Source organism: Dreissena polymorpha, chromosome 14 (assembly GCF_020536995.1).
Source record: "Dreissena polymorpha isolate Duluth1 chromosome 14, UMN_Dpol_1.0, whole genome shotgun sequence".
Classification (NCBI taxonomy): Eukaryota; Metazoa; Mollusca; class Bivalvia; order Myida; family Dreissenidae; genus Dreissena; species Dreissena polymorpha.
This window is the reverse complement of record NC_068368.1, coordinates 60,205,211-60,220,833: the sequence shown is the minus strand read 5'-3', so window position 1 is coordinate 60,220,833 and position 15,623 is coordinate 60,205,211. Positions and strand designations below refer to the sequence as shown.

The following is a 15,623-nucleotide window of genomic DNA, read 5'->3' as shown; positions in this document are numbered from 1 at the left end:
CCTCACGTCTTCAAATGAGAAATAATGATCGGGGTTCACATGGATCTTTTGAAAGTCGTCACTGATAGTATCGCCACTGATTTTGTCGGAATCCGAACTCACATCGCTTGACTGTCAGATAACAAGTAGATATGAGCCACGCTCTCTGAAAAGGTTTTTTCAATTTATGTGCGTTAAGTGTCGCCTCATATAAGCCTGTGCTGTCCGCACAGGCTAATCAGGGAAGACACTTTCCGCTTGTATATTGTTCTGCGGACTACACAGGCTAATCTTGGGCGACACTTTAAACGCACATTCATTAAACCTCCTTGTTAAAGTGCGAGGCTCAAATTTATATACATAATCCAACTATGCGATGTATGAAATTCATTGCCCTTCCAAGGATACATTATATATCGATAATTTACATTATTTAACATCACTCTGCACAATACTTTTCTATATTAACAAATACCTGTTTAGTTGCTACTCAATTATTGGTTATGCTACATACTAAAATTCATACGTGTTTTGTATATGATAATTGTTTTTAAACGTTTAACACGCAAGTAAATATTTATAACAAAAATTGCACATATTGTGTTCTTTTGGTATACTAACAGATGTGTGTCGAAATGACTGTACGATATATAATTATGTTTTTTGTTCAACACCGTCGGTCATTTGTACCGCTTATTACCTTTTTCAGCCAAATATTATCAACCTCAGTGTACAATTAAAACTTAATAAAACCACGTTCCAAAGTGTGCATTTACTGCAGAGTCGAGGCGTCCGTTTACTACTAAAAATGCGGAGGATTTTGCCTCTTGATCCGCCATTTTATATGCCTGCTTATTGCTGTAACCAAAGAATATGTAAGCGTTCAAGCGTTATAATGTATCGAGGTAATGCCGAACATATATTTGTGTTTAATTGTATCAGCGGGAATGAACACAAGTAACACAATACAATAACACATTTCTATTATTTTTTTGTGAAACATCATAAGAGGTTTTCTAAAGATAAGATGTTAAATGTTTTTGCAACAGTCTGCTATTATTTGTAAATAGAATATAAATCAATAACTGTTGCGCTACTCTTTCTTTGTTATTAAATCTATTTTTGTTTAATTTCTGGCAATGAAACCTATTTTATAATTGGGTTGGTGCATCGAAGCTGTGTACGGTGATCACTATAATTTTTTAATCGATTCCAGTCATGACATATAATACTCGCTTTTGTTTCACGTTAACTGATATTATAGTCGCCTGAAGATTTACAATACAGGGAATTTCAATACCGTTTTCAAGTTCCGATGCGAAAAAATGTATATTATTCTGTTTGTGTTTGTGTTTTTTAGCAAGGCTTCTAGTAAAATAGCTTTGCATTTGTGAGCATTGTACACGTATGATCATCATTGTGTAAGTATTGTATTGCGTAAGAGACAGAACAAATATTATCTAATAAATAGGAATGTATCAAGTTATAATTTAGAATCAAAGTACTGACAGTACTGGTGTGACGATGCTTTTGAAGAGGATTGATATAAAAGCATCAATTTAAGTTTATCTACATCACCACAATTGTGTCTGTGGGTACGAAAAAAATGGGTACAAAAATTTCGGTACAAAAATTATGCCAAAAACACAAATTTTGGTTACAAAACAATTTGGGTAGGACAAAAATTAGGTAGGAAAAAAATTTGGGTTCGAAAAAAAAATTGGGAACGAAAAAAATTGGGTACGAAAAAAATTGGTTACGAAAAATGTTTGGTACGAGAAAAACATTTTGGGGTACGGGGAAGAAGTACCCTTGGGAAACTTCACCCATTCAAAGAAACTGGTAGGCGGGTTACATTCTCGATCAAGTATAGCAAGAAATATCTTTAAAAAGATATTCGACGTGTATTTCTGTACCACTTATCTTAAAAATCGTTATGTGACAGTAAAACGTGTGTGGGTTATAACATTACGTTTCAGCAGATATATTCACAACTTGACATGCTCTTAAATTACACCATGCTCTTTAATTTCACACGCATATCATAACAAACTTTATATGTCGTTGTTTCCTTGCTTTCGTTAGTTAATGATGTTATGTGTACGGACTTGATTTCACATAATTTTTCTCTTTTGATTATTGTTTTTTCTTTAATTCAATTAGCTTAGGCATGTTTGTACGGCAATAATTTCATGATGGTTCCCGAAAGAAGGTATGAGTACATAGTCGTGAGAGCACTTGAAAACGTGAGTTCGCCCATGAACACATGGTAAGATTAACTAAATCTACGCTATATGACCTAATATGTGTTTTAAAACAGCAAACAATATCCAACAAACGAATGAATTATCAAACATAGTATGTGCACTGATGTGGCTCTGTAATTTCTGTTTGAAAAGTTTATTAAATGTGCAAAATGAGAAACCACGCATAAGAGCGAGTTTGATAGATGTCAGACGAGTGTGTTTCAGAGTTTATTTACAAGTCCTACTGGCCTCTTCACGAGGTTACGGTAGCCCGACCTGGTAGATGTCAGACGGCTATTATGCTGTTTATATACCGCACTCGCTATAACGTTTACAAATGGCAGGTTCGAAATAATTCGTTTCCTTTACACTCATGATCGCGTAAAACGTAAATAACACATGTTTTATTCGCAATTTATTAACAGAATCACGACAAATGTCAAGTACAATACAGAAAATGCATAGTTGTTTCAATGATCTATAAACATATAATGGATTCAATATAACTGATTTAACGTTTTCAAACTATTATTAAATCTTTTCTCCAGAATATGCTGTCCTATTTATAGCTGAGCTTCCTTTACCTTTATCAACGATAATCAGCGAGGTATGTCGATTAGAAAAAATCGAGCTATCCCTATCGGACTGGCTCGGTCTTTTACATAGGTCGCCATTGTGAAGAATGTGTTCATTTTATGATTACTTAGACGAGCTGCTTGGCAGCATCGTCAAAAATCAAGTAAATGTTGGCATTAACTTTATTAAATAAGGTTTTTATAAATTTCAATTTATATTATCAAACCTACACTTACTTACACAAATGACCTTGTAAACTGGTTATTCGTGATAAATATATTACTGCATGCTTTGCTTAACCCAAATATTAAAGGGTTTACAATTAAGAAAAGATGATAAAATAAAAAAAAAATTAAAAGGACTCACGCTTGTTTTTTTTTAAATCCGCTGAAAATGTTCACAGCTTGAAAAAATACTATTTTTCCATTTATAAATAAATCATTAATTCAAACCAGAATGTATGCATTATATTTAAACAAAGAAGATGTTTTTGATGTAAAGACATTTGAAAATATTTTATAATAAGGTAATTTGAAAATGAAATAAAAGAAAAAATGATCAATTAAAGCATGTATATGATACATAAACATGTAATGGTGATTAGACGCGAATGATTCATCCTTAAGTACCGCGAGACTATCGGGGAATAAGTGCCTATCACATCAAAAAATCAGTTATTGTGTAATACAAGATACACCGCTAAAATCTTTTGTAGATAACCAACGATTTTCACGTTTAATATCTCTTTCAATCAATTGGATGAGTGCATGGTAAATAAATGATATAAAAGTCGGTCGACTTAAGTCAATGATCATTATTGTTGTAAATGCGAAGAGTGATCGACATTGAGCGTCTTAGGTCATATCATTTATGGTCGTACTTTTATACAATGTAAGTATATTTTGTTTTTTAGTCGACTTTTTTATCCAATCTTTTGTACTGGCAAAGAATATTTAGTCATAGTATACTTTTTGATGCACATTGTAAAAATGTTAATATATATTGTATTTAATATAGATACACTCATTTGTATATTACAACATATACAATCGAAGGCTATGTCGCGTTTATTTTCGTTGTCACTGTATTAAAGGCTGCATATTAATTATTCTTTTTGTAATTTGCGAAGACCAAAAAAGACTAACTTCTTAACTATTTGCACATAAATAAACAAACGAATATAAAACCACATGTTATTTCTGTTTCCCAGACCAATTCGGGCGTCATTGAAATATCGCAGATATTAAGAAAATACACAAGCTATGTTCAATCTCAGTCGTTCTGTAAGTAAAGTGAACTATATCTTCAATGCATTCCATAAAAGACGTTTAGGTTCAACAGACACTTTATTTGGCATGCAGTAATTTGTGTTGTATATAGAGGATAATAGGTTGGTGACGTGGATGGAGAATGGTTATCTGGCAAGTCGTAGGTTCGGCTCACGCGATAAGATCCTCAGACGAGCCAGATAACCATTCTTCATCCACGTCACCAACCTAGTATTTTATTTATCATGTCATTCCACCGAATCCAACACATTTTCATTTTATTTTATGCATTTTTTAAACGTTCATATACATTGTAAAAGAGTTTCACCGGAGAATTTCGCTAGTATAATGACGTCATTTCGTCAACATTCATTTTACAGTAAAACAGTTGGTTATTAGGTTAATTGGTCAACTAGCCTTATAATGTTTGGGTTATTAAATTACCTGTTTATCAGACTGATTTAAAGGCATTTGACAGGATAAAATGTTTTACGGAAGTCTATCTTAAGTAGTTTTCAGAGGTTAAGTGTCAAATAAAAAGGAACGAAAAGAGAGATGGATGAAAACATGATGTATTTAGTTAATGGCAATGAATAATGATTAAATATAACAGAGGAAGATAAAATCCATTATGAAAACACGTTGGCTAAATTTGTCTGTGTACATATGTCAATATATCATTTTTTTTGCATTTAGCACCTTAATTTACAAGCACTTATACTATGTTATACGCCACAATCGACATTGACATCCAAATAGCAATAGCCTACTGCATTATACTACATGTATTTCCAATACATAAACATAATTAGTTTCCTTGTTTGACCATGTCCTCAAGAGTCAACATTATTGTCATCACTAAATATTAATATAGTTAATATATCTTCAAATAATTAGCATTGACACTTATAAAAAAACTAATTTTTAGAATAATCATGAAGTTTATTGGTATTTTCGTTGTGTTGTGCATATTTAATTATGAAAACGAGCTCTTACATACTATAGTGAGCATTAATTTAACATGTTTTATTATATCGATAATATTCTAAACAAGTAGTGGATTTGTTCATAATTTATATAAAGTATGCCAAAGATTTACTCCGAAAAGGTTTACTAGTCTAAAATGTGTTTTCTTAAAATATAAAAACAAGCATGTAAATAAATTACAAGTAATTTATTTTATCAGAGAAATCGATAACTGTCTATTTAAATGTCTATAAAAAACTGTCTATTTAAATGCTAAGTTTTTAACAAACAACGTTATATCCATGTACATAAATGAAATAGTTTAGTGTTAAATTATATATATATATATATATATATATATATATATATATATATATATATATATATATATATATATATATATATATATATACAATGCATAAATGTGTATTACACATTTCAGAATACAATCCAGCTGTTTAGATCTTTATCGTAATGACACATTTTTTATACTTAACAATCGCAAATTTGAAAGTTCACTAATATATATACATGATTCTATACTAAATTTTGGTATTTCTTTATTTCTTTACCATCAAACGTGTAAAATATACAGGCACATTAAAGCACCAATTGAGTCGACACTAATAACGAGCAATACATTTTTTGCAAACAATAAAATCAGCAATTGGTTCTTAAACGGTAATATGTAATAAATGCATATATGATATCTATAAGCTCGAGTTGAGTCCACACTAGTAGCATGTCATGAATTCATTATTCATAAGAAATGCATAAATTACAGGCTAACATATTCTTAACCAATAGTATGTTATAAATGCAAACACAGAAGGTATTGCTAACATTGTACAATAAATTTACACGCACTATAAGACTGCATGCTTTTATCTTTAATCATTATCTCGATACCATTCTTAGTATCTTAATTAATAATTATCAGTTTTGTGTATGTTTGGATCAAAGGATAATCAAGATAATGTTACAATATACTGAACATATTTTTCAGTCATTTATTTAATACTAGTAGTATACTGTACAAGATCGTCATGTGTTTACGTTGCAAAAACAGCAGTTTGATGTTTTTGTTAGCCCGAACATTTTAGTTTGGATATGAACAAGTGAATCGCGTGTACGATCAAGTTGCAGGAGTTTTTTTTTATAGATTAAGCCATTTCCCCCTATTTATTCTGTTTTTCAACACCAACTATTTCGTTAATATTCCAGTTCAACTCGCTGTCACGTGTACTAGTGTGTTTTCGCTTTCCAATCACTGTATAATTTTATTGGAGGATTATTATTTTGCCGTTTTTGTGGACATGTCTGTTTAGTTGACTATTCTACGAACAAGTATCTACGTTAATTTTCAAGATGGCGGCGCCCATCCAAATTAAAATAGTTTGGCCTAACACACACTTAATGTAAAACTAAAATCTTAAGTGTTCTTGCTTTAAAACAATTATACAGTAGTTCTTAGTATCGTTGTATGTATTTGAATTTTTATTTTGTCCGTTTACAACTTATTACCGAGTTTATTAAATTTATTTTCCCGGTAAAAACACGTCCTTCATTCTATGGATTCCGAGAAGGCATACCAGCGAGTGAGATATTTCTTGTTCTTATAAAGGTTGTTTAGAATAGTTAGAAACATGGACACAGTAACAGACACATGTCCAAATAAATCAACGTTAAACGTTTGCTGCCCCAGCACTAGAGATATTAAAATATGGCGTTTTGATTGCTGCTGACAAGAGATCCATTGCAAAAGTTTGACACACAACATTCGCTAGAAATTAAACAAAAACAACGCACACGTTAACGTCATAGACATGTGGTAAGTTATCACTGAAATAACATGCTTTGTCGTGTCCGAAATGTATTTTATCATTTGCTGGCTATTTTGTCTAATCCTCAAGATAACCCATATCATGTAGAAAACGCCGTTGGCTCTTCATGTTTTGCAGAATCGCCTCTGCTACTTCAACATCTGGATTCGCGGCTTTAGACACTATGTGGTTATAATTCACAAAATTAAAGTTAGACATTTTCTCATCACGATTACCAGTAGCCTCCATTTGTTCCATCAATGTCCATGGGCCATCACCAATCCCAATGACGACGATGGACAGAGCGTATTGAGATGCTCGAATAAGTGCGTCTTTTGTTCTTTTGACCTCGGATACTTGACAGTCCGAAATTATAAGTAGGACGTGGAACTAGAACAAAAACCGGTATAATATTATTCGCTCATGCGAAAAAAAGCACTACTTCAATGACATTCTTTGACATGTAATAACTAACAGGTTTAAATGTGTATCATCAAATATATCCACGTCTGACATTGTATGAATATGTTAAATAGTTATACAATAGAATAATTGCATGTTAGATCTTAAAGTGTGACAATTTACTCCCCATAATGTGCATTTTTGTTGTATTATCAAAACACATAATTTACTTTATTATTTCTATTTGATTATAAATATCAATTAAAACTCGTTGTAATTTCATTATCGTATACGTTCACGTGTTCTTATGGGTAGAATACAAGTTATAGTGAAATGTAAGTCACAGTATAATTGCCGTTATGTCTATATTTGTTCAACAGTGAAAAAACAAACAACTAGTCTTTTTTCCAAATAATACATAAACTAACCTCATTTGTTTCGTTCACAATATCTAACGCTTTGTTTATTATTGGCGAAAAATCCGTCGGGTTACCAAATCGTATTCTATTTGTAATGGTGTTGTACGAGTCGTAAACATCCAAAAACGTTCTGCACTGTTTCTGTGAAAATTAGTTAATATTAGTTAAGATATAATAACATTTATTTTATAACTATATTTTATATAAAATAAATACTTATTTACTTTTGGTGTAAAAAAATAACAGCAACATATACCCCCAATTTAGTCTCTGAAATCCGTTTTCATATAAAATATCTGGAAATAACGGACTAGTCAATTATTTTATTGTACCAATGGCGTATAAATACGTGCGCGATTTAATATGTTAATTTTATGTTCGGATTGTATGTATTTTTTGGACTTGATGACTTGTTATGCTGTTTTACAACGTTAGGCATATAATAAAATCTATGAAATACAACCACATACAATTAACTGGTGCATTACCAGCTGCCGGAATCATGAAATATTCTTAATATATATTTACTTAATCACAAACAAAATTGATTAAAAAGCGTATATCAGATCAATATCACTCTGAGAAAGACTGAATATAAATTTAATTGACTCGGACAAATCTCCTTTTTTCACAATTATATTAATAAAAAAAATATGTTCGTATTTCAAAGTTAGTTTGGAGAAGTAATTGAAAAGCTAATGGGATGAAGGCATGCACGTTATATTTCAAATACATTTTTACCATAGAAATTGAATAATTGTGTAAAAGAACTTGAAACAAGCATTCCAAAATGAAAATGTTTCTTTTGATTTAATTGACAATTGACCAGTCGCCAAATTATCGATCGCTCCGCCCACATAGTCACGTGGTCTGGTGATTAGAAAACTCCGACAAGCAGATCGCAATTATAGCGGATTACGTGAGGGAAATTTTATATTTGTAATGATTTATTATGCTCTTTTTTATAAAATAAATTATTAAAGCCGCACACTAACCTAAACTGCTTTGTAAAACGTTAATACAATCATAAAAACTTTAGAGAGAAATGGCGTAATCAAAATAAATGAGTTAACGGCAGACTGACTATCAGAAACGTTTCTTATACATATTATATAGGGAAGTGATGAAAACTCCGTTGTAAAAATGAGCATTTATTTCATATTGATTTTGAACTTGTATTCAACCGTCTGACAGTGAACCCGGTGGCTATTCATATATAATTTTGAAAATATATTTATTAAATGCAAATGACATATCCATATCATGATGGGTTTTTAGTTTCTTAAAAATGTTTAGATCTTTGTTTTATTGTGTTATTTTTAAAAAGACACCGATTTTTTTATTTGGATATAAATTAAATTTTGATTGTAACCATAATTTAATACAGGCCTAATTTCGTGGTTTCATTAACAGATAGTCTAATATGCATTTTATTTCATTTATGTTTAATGCGAACCTGTTACATTTTACTATCAAAAAATGAAATGTTGGTATTACGGTGCTGTTCACGAACATTCGAATTGAATACATTTAGCATATTATGCATTTGTTTATTTATAACAAGATGGCCCTTATATGTTAATTGCAATTTTCACATTTCTCCCCGTATCAATATATGTTGTATTAGAAATGTTGTTGTTGTATTATAAGCCGTACATTTTACACTTGAAGTCGCTTTAAGCTGGCTAAGCCGCGTTGAAATCACCTTTGTGTTGTCTTTACTTTAGTTAAAACAATATTTAAGTTAACAATTTATAATGATTTCCCTTGTTTATGATCCACAGAAAATAAATATATAATTGGAAATCATTTAAGTAATTAAATAGTTTTCTTTTCTTGTGTACAGTACCTAACAATACCTTAATGTTCCTTCATTCTGAGATCCACGCAACATACTGTTATTTATTAATCATCGACAATTACGCTGAGATTAATAAGCACGTGTGGCAATTATTATGTTGCCCAAACTGCTTAATAATATTGTGCATCAAACGGTATAACACGTTTTATAGAACACACACCTGGTGTGGTTAAACTATTTATTGCTTTTGTTTTCTCATTACTCGTTCATATGTTCAAGAAATAAAGATAGAATAATAACCTTTTATAAAGTATGTATAACACCTACAATTTTGAATAATGATCGAACAGTAATGATCATGCATTTGATATAAAATCTGTGTAAACTCTTAAAAATACGTCCATTCCATTTGTACAACACGCTTTGTTTGTCGGACAAAATGGCGGCCAGATAAGCGTTGCTGAGGGGTGTGTGAAAAATCGATATCAGATTGGCTGATCGACAAAATGTGGGCGGAGTTGGCGACTGGTCAATTGTAAGTGTCTTTGTTTCTGTGCACACATGCACAATAACTGGTTTGCTTACATCTGGATTTAGAGGAAAGACGTCTTTATTCCTCACTTTACTATCACCAAATCCAAAGGCATGGATGACATCTTCGTTTCCTATCAAACTCTCAATCGTTTCACCAAGACAGGTAATTACCTTAAAGCAAATTAAGATACAATACATATATGCGGGGATTTATTTTCTTATTCATCGGGAATTTTTTTGTTTGTGCAATATCGTTTTAAACATTGGATCGAGTAAATTTGTATTCGTATCAAGTAAAACAGTACATTAAGTTGTTGAATCTGTGTCATGTAGATTATTCAGTTTAAAAAGGTCGTGCAGTTCCTTCTACCTTTTGGTATGGATTGACGGACAACACATCATGGAGGCACTTTCCACCGAAACTACTACTACCTTGTGTCGTATTGCTAACTGTATAGTCAATACCTGAAATTTAGAAACATGTATTAATGCGTTTAAATTCCCTTTTTTTATTGTTTAATTTGAGTTACAATGTAATGAGATTAAATTTTATTTACACTTAAATGTATCATGAATATTGCTGGGCCAAGTGTGAGGTTGAGCGCTCTTAAACCGGTTTAAACCCCCAATGCTTTGCATAGACCGTTTCAATGCGGTGACCCCAGCTTTATTCTTATATGTGTTTATGCTGTTTTGTATTGTGCTGTTTTGTGCTGTTTTGTACTGTTTGAGCAATCGGTCACTTGCCTTAAATAAAGGGACAACAAATTGTTTATGATAAGAATTCAATACTGTTTCAGCAGCTGGAGTTTCACTTCTTTATATTATATTACAATGAAGATCACCATTAATTTGACAGGAATGAAACACAATACTTTAAACAACCAAAACATCCGTACGGACCTAGTAAACTGTCATTTATTAATCCACGGTTCAAACATCGTTGGTTTTTGAAAGGCAGTTTATGAAATGAAATAAACGCCTAATACATTAAAGGAAGTCAACAGAAATAAATGGCAATATATAATAGTTATCAGATTTGTTACCATCAGTTAAAATGTTATGTGAATTCATATAACATATATATTAACCGTATGATAATGCAGCGCCTCCGAAAAAAACACCAATAATAATAAAACAAACACAGACAATAAAACATTACGTAAAAAAACTGAAGGCATTACCTATAATGAATTTGCATCCATTCTTACATATGTTCATGATCTCTTCTCTCAAATCTTCATATGTCGCCGGTGAGCCTACTGTTTTTGCCGCTTCATCATCCGGACCCTCTTCATCTTGATCAGTCATGTTACTCTGAACGGGATGACATGCCATATCAAAGTACACTCAAACACATACATACTACTTTAATGTTCTGGATATATGCTGAATAGGTGTATGCGGTAGAGGTCTAAATATCACACATTACAGTGTTGCCATGTAAATTGAACTAAACAGTTCCTGTTGTGACTGAAATCATATGCTGATGCAATACATTTACATAAGTCTCAATATTTTTGCAGTGATATCTTCCTCAATTATGTATAGATATAACATTATCGAAGTTTTGACCATCATATTGGAACCTTTTATGTAAACAATTTGCATTTTACCCGATATATAGGTTTGTGATAAACGAAACACCTGACTCAAAATAAATCCAAAAGCATACGGGTGTAAATAAAAGAAACAAAATACTGAAGGTAGCAATTTAATTTAATTGCAAATTAATAAAACTAAGTTCTATATTATTAACAAAATTTCATAATTACGTTGTGTGATAAACGGCACTTTTCAATGCTTACACTGTACGTGTGCGGTGTTAATTTTCAAAATGCTAATTCGCATGTATGTTTGTCCAAATAAAACGAACATAACTACGTTATTATTTAAGTACAAACATATGGGAATTGTGTACCTCAAAACTCTGCGTATAATATGAACTGTCATCATTATGCTCGCTCTGAGTTTTGCCTGTAACTAGCAGATAGCTCGATGTTGACGACGCATCGGATTGAGAGTCGTCCAAACTTCGTTTCTTTTGACTTTAGAAAGAGCAAATAATTTATAAAAATATGGTTGCGAACATGTGTTTATGAACGTGGTTAATCTTTGTTATATTCAAATAACGTCGTTTTTAATGTTTTAAACTTGGAACTTGACTTTTATGAAACCTTGTGTTGTATTATATAATACATGTTTTGATATTGATTTCAAATAGCATACATTGCCTATGTACACAATTGCCTAAGTTTCCAAAGTAGCTATACATTTTCAAAATTAAATTAGGAAATCTCTGTACTAAGTTGTTTTAAACATAGATGAACGTTGTTTCAATATTATGTAATACACATTTTGTTGGAATGGATAATGTTTGGAAGGTCAGTTAACGTTGTTTGAATAGCAGATAGAAACTAATTAGGTAGGATATGTGTGCCATTGGATAGTAAATGGACTTTATATGAAACGTTGAGTACATCTTTTGCAAAGTAGATCGGCATAGTTTGGATAGTTTCATGTTTGTCTCAGAAACAATGCGTTTAGATAGTGGAAGTCCATTGTTTGGGTAGTAAACAAATTATGTATAGATAGTTGATTTACATTGATAGGTAAATGAATTACAATTCTAAATGAAAGCCGGATATTGTTTGTAAACTTTACAGACTTGTTTTTAAAGTAAATGAATATTGTTTTGATATTAGAAGGACTTTGTTTGAATAGCTAACAAATATTGTATTGATAGTAGATGGATATTTCGTTGAATATTAAACAAATCTTGTCGAAACGAACATTGTTGGATAGAAGATGGAAATGGGCTAGTATATGAACATGGATAGAAGATCGCCATGTTTGGATAGAGCATTGTTTGAAGATTGTCCTACCACAGTTTGGATCACTATATTAATACTAAGGAAAACATTTTGGGGCAATATTGTTATATAAGGAATTAAAACCAATATTAGACAGATCTGCATATCTTAATATTGTTGAAAATAAAAAACATAGGAACATTATTGCTTAATTACGTTTGCCGTCTCACAAATTATTTATTGAAACGGGTAGACACCAGAAAATTGCCAGAGATCAACTATGACGATGATAGTAATACATTAATTCCAAAGTATTATAGATCTAGCAAAAAAAATGTTCACGTTTATCTAACTACTTAATAGCTCAAGTAAAATGGTGTTAAGAAAACTAGCCATGTTTTGTTTAAAATGCTTTAAAACGCGATAACATGTCCTATATATGTAGGATAAATTATATATTTTTCACAATAACAATAAGCTTAGAATAATGTTAGACACGGTGCAATTATTAAACTACATTTTTTACATTATGTGATCACTATGTATTAACCTCACTCATGTGACATTCTCAATAAACATGTTGTATTTCATTCGTTTTTAAATTGATATTTCTTCGAAACGATGTATGTTTTGTATGTATTTAAAACGCATGCTGTTATTGAAAAGTTATGTTTATGGTGATGAGCTGTATATATGCTTAAGTCGAAATAAATTATTATGTTCTGTTCTGTAATATGTGTTAAAATAAGGAAACTTTCCGATAAAAAAGTGTTTTCTGTAGGACTACATCTTTATCTAATTACTAGATGAAAAACGATAGAAAAACAACGATCGTATAAACTTGAGCTTTATACTATCGCTATTGTTAGATCAGATTTGGGTTTTTCCAAAAATTGGAGAATCTGTTTTTGTCAACAACGGGAAACAAAATCGTCAAAAAATGCTATATTTGATATTTATTAATGGAAAATAGGGAGGAAATAATAGGATAAATAGAATATTATGTGAGTTTTGTATAAAGATCAAGTTTATCATGCTCGGCTCGAACCCTCGCAAGCCTCGCGCTACATCGGTTCTAAGCCTCGCATGATGAACTTGACGTTTATCCAAAACTCACATTATATTCTATATATATTTAAAAGAAGAACATAATATATAATATTATAGATAATATTATATATTATATGATAATGTCCATCGGCTACGGGAAATATAGTATAGGATAAGTGAATATGGTAAAACGACACTGTATGCATGGTGAATATGTTTACATCGTCGATTTAAAACTACTATGTATATCAACGTTCCTGTTTGTTTACATGTTTTATTCATTGTGCCCTATTCATTTCAACACAACTACAACCAACACTATGAGATCCGTATTTCAGAATTCTTGAACGTTAAAATCTTACAAGTACGATTATACAAGCATGCACTGATAATTAGGTCGTGCAATAACCAAATCGAAAGTATATTGTAGTGAATTGTATAAGTGTATACAAAACAAACGTGTACACATATACACGTATATTAAAAAATCGTTTTAAATAATAAAATACAGTATTGCTATGAAAATACTTACATAGTTCAGCATCTTATACTGTTTTAATATTGAACCAAGTAAATGTTTCGATATTTACCCATTCGAATATGGCGGGTGTCGATAAATGTGCAAATGTGTAGAATGCATGATAATGAAAATACATCATCTTAAAGCTGAATGTTAAAAAAATGATAACAACTATTGTTGATTGCAATTACGACATCTATAAGCGTCTACCTTGACTTTTTAACTTCCATCTGTTTACCTCCAACGTGTGTATTAAAAATGTATAAACTTTCCTCTTAACAATAAACGCGACCATTACGACACAGCGTCCTATTGACTCATTGCAGGAATCCCAAGATAACAGCTGTTATGTGGTCTTTAAATAAACTGAAATGCGCGGTCATTTCATACTGTTTTAAACACGCATGTACTTTTATGTATAAACAATTTAAACGTTATTTCATTACTTGTATTTAAAATGTAATTGGGTATAATTATTGACTACTGTTACTGATTCTTTGTGTTTATTATTATGACATATTTATCCGGGATGTATATTGCATAATTAACGTACCTTAAAGTATCGAACTTTAAAGTAGTTGTGTGGGTTTTCTTTAACACGGTTACCACTATACCGCTCAAGAAAATAAGTTTTTTGTCCAATGCTATATGAAATTTGATTAAATATCTGTTTTTATCCGGTAAGATTCATAAGCGCGCAATGTAGCTCGATATGCGATTTTCTGTCGAATTAGTCGAAGAGTTGAACTGAGAGCACTCAGGAAAGTATTTCCGAGAACCCAATCAAAATAACTATTGATAACATTTTCGAAAAATATGGTTCAGAAATCTATCTTACTAATGATGTTTTCCTACAACAGTTTTAAACGTTCGAAGACGGAAAGAAAAAAACCAAAACCAGAACTGAAAAGGAAAATTTCCGGCGCAATATTCAGAAAATAATATTTTAAAACAGACCTTTTTTTAAAATATGATTCGAATACAAGGAGGAAAACAAAGAAAGAAAATGTGTGTCCCGAGGAATATATGATAATGTAAATAGGTTTGATCTCCGAGATGACATCTCAAGAGTGAACACTGTATTAAAGAAAACCGTCTCGAAAGTCAATGAAAATGCAGAGACATATTCCAAGTGAAAATGTGATTAACCACCATCAACACAGTCACAGTCGTTGCAGACTAAGGCCGTTCTGGGTGCTTTGTTTGCCAGTTACATGCTTGTATAA

General features: G+C 31.3%; 1 protein-coding gene across 1 annotated transcript; it reads right to left on the bottom strand.

Moving 5' to 3' along the window:
- Positions 1 to 5,578: 5,578 nt before the first annotated feature.
- On the bottom strand, positions 5,579 to 14,723 carry LOC127858098 (uncharacterized). The gene is made up of 7 exons (XM_052394995.1): positions 14,608 to 14,723; positions 11,936 to 12,062; positions 11,199 to 11,331; positions 10,385 to 10,479; positions 10,066 to 10,185; positions 7,689 to 7,820; positions 5,579 to 7,248 (listed from the first exon to the last, which is right to left on the bottom strand). Exons 1-7 carry the CDS (start codon positions 14,625 to 14,627, stop codon positions 6,937 to 6,939), a joined length of 939 nt encoding a protein of 312 aa, XP_052250955.1. The 5' UTR covers positions 14,628 to 14,723; the 3' UTR covers positions 5,579 to 6,936.
- Between the last annotated feature and the right edge of the window lie 900 nt (positions 14,724 to 15,623).